The sequence below is a fragment of the Borostomias antarcticus genome, assembly GCF_949987555.1.
Source record: "Borostomias antarcticus genome assembly, chromosome: 5".
NCBI lineage: Eukaryota > Metazoa > Chordata > Actinopteri > Stomiiformes > Stomiidae > Borostomias > Borostomias antarcticus.
In genome coordinates, this window is record NC_140238.1 from 18,652,930 (window position 1) to 18,658,929 (window position 6,000).

At 51.5% G+C, this 6,000-nt stretch overlaps 1 protein-coding gene across 1 annotated transcript in view; it reads right to left on the reverse strand.

Annotated features, from left to right (window-relative positions):
• LOC311309654 (protein quaking-A-like) overlaps positions 1–5,290 on the reverse strand; it is a gene marked incomplete at its 3' end in the record, with an annotated part of 62,051 nt that extends 56,761 nt beyond the window's left edge. Inside the window, exon 1 of the mRNA XM_084438984.1 lies at positions 4,932–5,290. Coding sequence (XP_084295110.1) covers positions 4,932–5,076 — 145 coding nt within the window. The 5' untranslated portion in view covers positions 5,077–5,290. The remainder of the gene's footprint in view (positions 1–4,931) is intronic.
• Between the last annotated feature and the right edge of the window lie 710 nt (positions 5,291–6,000).

Sequence of the window (6,000 nt, forward strand, 5' to 3'; positions counted from 1 at the left end):
CAAATTTAAGAGAGGTGCGCCGCAAGCCGCATCATTTCAGGACAGCTGCTGCTAGGGGGGCCCTGGCTGGGTGACTCACAGGAAGAGAGAGAGCCAGAGACGGAGAGACAGACAGGAGAGCAGACAGACAGGCAGGCAGAGAGACAGTGGGCCGAGCTGATAAGGAGGCCCCAGCAGAAGCGCTACACAGGCCCGCGATAAGAACCAGGGAATTGTCTGCTCTGGATGACTTTATCAGTTCTCAGAGAGGCAGCGCGGCCGGCTGGGGCCATCAGGGCCGGGGAGCCAGGGTGGGCCTGGCAAGGGGGCCGAGGCCGGGTCAGACAGAACCCAGCTCACCGGCATCAGATAGAGAGGTCCCCAGCCTGGGAGGCAGTCAGGCAGAGAGGCAGCCAGGGGCTCAGCCAAAGCTCTACACTCAACCCCCCGCCTGGTCCTGTCACACTATCTCTTTACACACACAGTGTGTGTGTGTGTGTGTCAGAGAGAGATTGCGACTCAGCCTTACAACAGGCGGGGCGGCCGGGCAAAGCCACTCACAGAATGGGTCTGGTAATTACATCCCAGCTTATAAGTGGTGCCTTGGGATGGAGGGAGGAGTGAGTGGGGGGGGTGGGGGGGGCATAACAGGTTTCGGCTGCCCAACAACCCCTCCACCTCCTCTCTCCCTCAGCTCCAGGCTGTGTCTTAGTTTGCGAGCAGCACTCAATCTTGTTAGATGGCAAATTGATTGCATGTCGAAGGTTAGTGCAGGTCTGGCCCCGCTCTGCACTCACCGAGGGTCACACCACCGAAAGGAAATGAAGTGGTAGCCTACCAAGAGAGAGGGACAGAGAGAGAGAGCGGCCAACAGTATAGCCTTCTTTCCTCTCTCAAGTCCTCAGCAGATGTAAACGTTCCTGGCCTTCAGAGACCCCCCCTCCCCCCCAAACAGCGACAAATCACAAGGGAGTGTCCGATTAAATCAAACAACAGAGACAAACAGCAAACATGAAACACTATCCGTTAGCTGGGAATCAACACCACGCACGTAGGCGCGCGCGCGCACGCACACTCCAGCCCTTGTCTACTACTATCGACTTTAGAAAACACAAACTGTCTCAAATTGAACTCGTGTGGAAAGTACCCTTGGAATAATTTGATTACCCTAAACTGCTGGATATCGATAGTTGTCTTGGAGTTGGCGATGAGAAGAGATGACTCCACACTGTCCAGCACGCTCTCCTCCTCTCAGCCTTTCTAATGTTATATGGGTCTCATGCCATGACGATATACGGCACAGCAATTTGAACAGGTTTGTTTGCTGGCATGTCAACCGAGGGTCATAAAGAAACAGGACGGCCGTCACCTCTAAGAGATGAACAACTGCTACGCTAGGGGGACCAGCCCGCCAGGCTCGTCACTGTGACCTTGACTGGCTCCACACACACCCGAGGCACTCCGGACGGACACACACCCAGCTACACACTTACAGGGTGCGCGCACACACATTTCTCCTCATACACACAGGCGGGGAAGGGGGGGCACGAAGAGCAGTTGTTACGCCCAGGGAGGGAGGGGGGGGTCACAGGGGGTAATTCTCCCGGTGTCAGCTTTCCCTCTCCATGGAAACAGCTGCACACACACGCACAACGTTACGAGCTGGGGAGGGGGTCGGGGCGGGGGGCTCGGTGTGTGTGCGGTGCAGCTGTCAGGGCCCCTCGGAGAGGGAGCACGCCAGGGAGAAGCCAAACTTCCCTTTCCCGGCGAGGTTCAGCCCGCTGGCGCCGAGGCCACCTTCAGCCGCCTTGCATGGGCGGAGGGGGACATGAACGCCACTCGTGTTTTGACCGCAAGGCTCTTCCTGTGTCGACACCAGAGAGATAGACACCAGAGAGATAGACACCAGAGAGATAGACACCAGAGAGATAGACACCAGAGAGATATCTCGGCTGTAGTGTTAACCAGAACAGAAGACGTGGTCTGGTGGCTCCGTCTCCGCTGTTCAAGGGTACGAGCTCGACCCCCCCCCCCCCCCCCCCATCGCTCAGTCACTAATCCACAGGGTCACCTTGACAGGTACGCAGGGGGCCGGGCAGGTAGGGGTTCGTACAAGGGCGCTACCTCGTGATTGCTTCCATAAACACAGCCCCCTGCTGTGACTTCCTCGGATAAGCGCCCACGGGACTGGCTGGCTCCCCGCACACAGACGAGCCTGGTCTGGAGCCTGCCCAGGTATCTGGGACTGGGGCTGACGGGTGTCCAGGGGACTGGCCCATCAGCTGACCACTCCATCAGAGAGCCATGCCAGAGGTGGAGATAACTAGTGTGAGTCGGGTGTGTGGGTGACCCTGGCCGACTGAAGGCACTGGGACCCGTTGTGTCTGACTGATCCATTTGAATGAGCTGAATTGTAATGCAAATCTACCTGTGTGAGGTTGTCTCCCGTACACTCAGCTTTACTAGCCTCCATTATAAACACCGACCCCGGGTGAGGTAGCACTTTATAATGAAGCGGTCCCTCCCTGAGTACTGAGACTGTTCATATGTTTTAACGCTGTAACATCCATGCAATAATATGCTGTTACAATTGCACTACTAGGGGTAACTACCGTGTTATTATACAAGATAGAACAGATGTAAAAATACACACTTTACTTTGATATATCAGTTTGAAATACTGCATTATTTAAGTGCTGTGAGCTGTGAGAGGGGGGGGTTGTGGGGCACTCCAGTCCAAACGGTGAGCAAACAGGACCAGACCAGGTCCAGACCAGGGGCGATACTCATCACACACACACTAAACATTTGGCAGAGCGGTAAAATTTGGGGCCGACGTCCTGGAAACGCCAGTAAACTGTGGAACAATACATCTCCGGGAGGAAACGGCGTCCAGGGAGAGAGCTCAGACCAGACGCCGCCTCCTGAAAAACAGCCCCGCAGTGGCTCTGACTAACAGCTAGTCACGGGGAAGGGGAGTAGCCGTGTTTTTGTTTTTTATTCTTTATTTGACTGGCTAAGTCTACTAAGAGAATTCCCTTTCTGCCGCAATGGCCTGGTAAGCTAGCTGAACTGAAGCTCCCGCAGTGGCCAGATGAACCTGGTGTGTGTGGTGAGAGGGAGGGAAGAGAGAGAGAGAGAGGTGCTGCCTGGGTCCCTTTCTCCTCTTTGTGGCAGAGGGGGTGGTGTGGGAGAGTTGGGGTTCAGGGCTGTGGGGGTTGGGAGAGGGAGAATGGGGGAATAAAAACACATTTCCCGTGTCAAAACTTTGACGGGAGAGAGCAGGCCAGGAAGGAAAATAAGCCTTGTTTAATGTGCAATCATTTCAGGAATGTCTGAACCCGTACAGAGGTTGTTGCATTCTGGTTAGAGTTTATCAGAACTTGCTGCATTGGTGACCAAGTCTGGGTGGTGACTGGTGAGCTATTTTACAAATGTCACCACCGTACTGCAGAAAAAAACGTTTAACTAGTTGGACATAAAGGAAATGCATTCGGGTCTAGAATGTTTTGTTTTTATTTTATCTCGTCACACTCATTGCCTCTCCAGACCAGTCAGACTACTCACACAGATACTGAAATAAAGAAACTCTGACGAGTTGTTCAATGTCTATAGAATCTGACGCTTTCGCACTCAATAAAGCGCACGATAATAGGCCACAGACAGGCCATGGCATCTGTTTTTCTATTATAAGAGACCAAATGTCAGCTGTTTTCCAACACACGCTGATGGCAACTGACGGGGACAGCCCGCGAGGGGGATGTGGCGCTCTCTAGCGTCACCTACTCAATTGCATAAAATCGCACTCAGACACTCACCCGCCATGTAGTCGTAAAACCAGAATAATTATGATAATACGTAGCATTGTCGATTTACTTTGACAAATGCCTATCAGTTGTGAGATCCTAGAGAACGGCATTCATAGCCGTGACTGGAAGCGGTGTCCCTACCAAGGCCGGTGACATGGCTAAACGGGTAGACCAAACACGACGACTACAACACCGGGGGGGTTAAATCAGAAGCAGAGAAGTCATCATGTGTTTTACCTAACCAACTGATATAACAACTACGTATTCAGACGAGACCGAAAGACTGCGGATCATCCGCAGCTCAAAAGTTGGAGGGGTTGTTGAATCTCTACGAGCCAGCAGCTCCCTGTCCATTGTTCCACACGCCGAGACGACAGCAGCCCGGCCACATTCCGATGTACTACCGCTCAGCCAGATTGTTGCTTAGCAAAGATGTTTGTGAAATAGCGATACTACTTCCTCAAAGGGACCGCGGAAAATGTTGTTAGTTACTTTGTGTCGTTGTTTACGGACGTAGTTACAACAAGGATCGAAGTGTTTGCTAAAATGTAACCAGCATTTAGGCTACCCTCCACGAGACTGAGTTCGGCGAAACGCCACCGAGCCATGGCTGACTACAGCTCCTCGTGCAGCGATACAGCTAACGAAGCCCGCGACAAAACTTGGAATTAGGGTCGGCAAAGTTGGATAGTGTAAACTATGTAAATGATTGCCGATTCACAATCGATTTATTGTAAATTATTTGTCACCATAATAGCTCTCATGCTAACCAGATTGCTCGTAGCTCGCTAACAAACTTTTCCGTTTACCATCGTCACAAAGTCAAGAGTGCAACAACAAACTCCGCCGTGCTGCTCGGCCTGTAAACTCCGCAAAACACTATTGAGTATACGCACATCCTCGTACAAACCCCCCACTAAACTAGTTGCATTCTGCCGTAAATCTAACTCCGGTTTCTCAAGTTTGAACCAGAGTTGTGTCGTGCTATGCGACTATGTAGCTGACCAAACAAGCTCCGTTAGCTTCGCTAGTTAGCTAGTGCGTGCCTGCGCTTCTCATTGCAGCAAGCATGCCCACCGAGGGGCACCGCGCCGTGGTCACGCTTTCACTACCGAATCCCCCGGAGCCCCGCACGACATTTACCTTCGTCGAGAAGCCTCTCGAGGTGTGTGAAGATGCCGCACAGATTTGGCAAACTGGTCATCAGCTTCTTTTCATTTAACAATTGCATCAAATAGTCGGGACTCGGCCTCGGTCTCTCCTTCACTTCGATCTCCCCGACCATCATCTTTGCGTCGAGAGTGCGGGCAAGCCACCAACAGAATCCTCTTTTATGAAAAGAAAAAAATGCAAAAGAAAAAAACTTGCGGATCAAATCCCTCGTTCCCCCCCACGTTTCGATCGCTGCAGTTAGACGACCTTCTGGACAAAATAGGATTTGATTTGTTGTTTTGATCAGAGCGAAGAGGAAAGAAGACCGTTATCTCCTCCCAAAGAGTGTGTTTCTCCGTGTACTCGCGTCGACACTGTGCGCTCGGGGACGTTCCGATTCCACCACTGTGGCAGCGCGAGCGAGCTATTACCAAAAGCGTCCATCCCCCTCTCCGCCTATTGGCCGGGCTTGTTTTGAGGAGTGGTGAAGTGCCAATAGGTATCAATTGGTTAAATGATCTACAGAGATTAGAGCCAATTGTGAGCAGTAAATCTGCCGTACACCGACTGGTTTATTTACATATTATTTTGTGCAAGTTGCCTACTTTACATGTAGCCTACATTAATACTGAATAACGCGCATTTTGCCATGTATCTGCTTGTCATCCGTGTAGCCAATCAGCACTTGATGTATTGAAATTGCAGTGCATCAAACTGTTTTCCATATCCATTGGGTCACTGGTTTGTAATTACTGTTATTACCTCCACCCCAGCGACAGCGCAGGGCGAGAGGTAATGTTTTCGTGGCATGTGTCCATCCGTCCGTACTGTTAGCAGGATTACACAAAAAATCATGCACCGATTTGCATGAAACTCAGTGGAAAGGTGTAACATGGGCAAACCTAGAACCCACTAAATTTTGGAGCGGATCCAAATTACGGTGCTGGTTCACAAATCGCCCAAACATGGCCGGCCGTGAATTTCCATTTATTTTCTGGACCAGGATTATGCAAAAACTACTAGACCGATTTTCATGGAACTCGGTGGAGGGGTGTAGCAT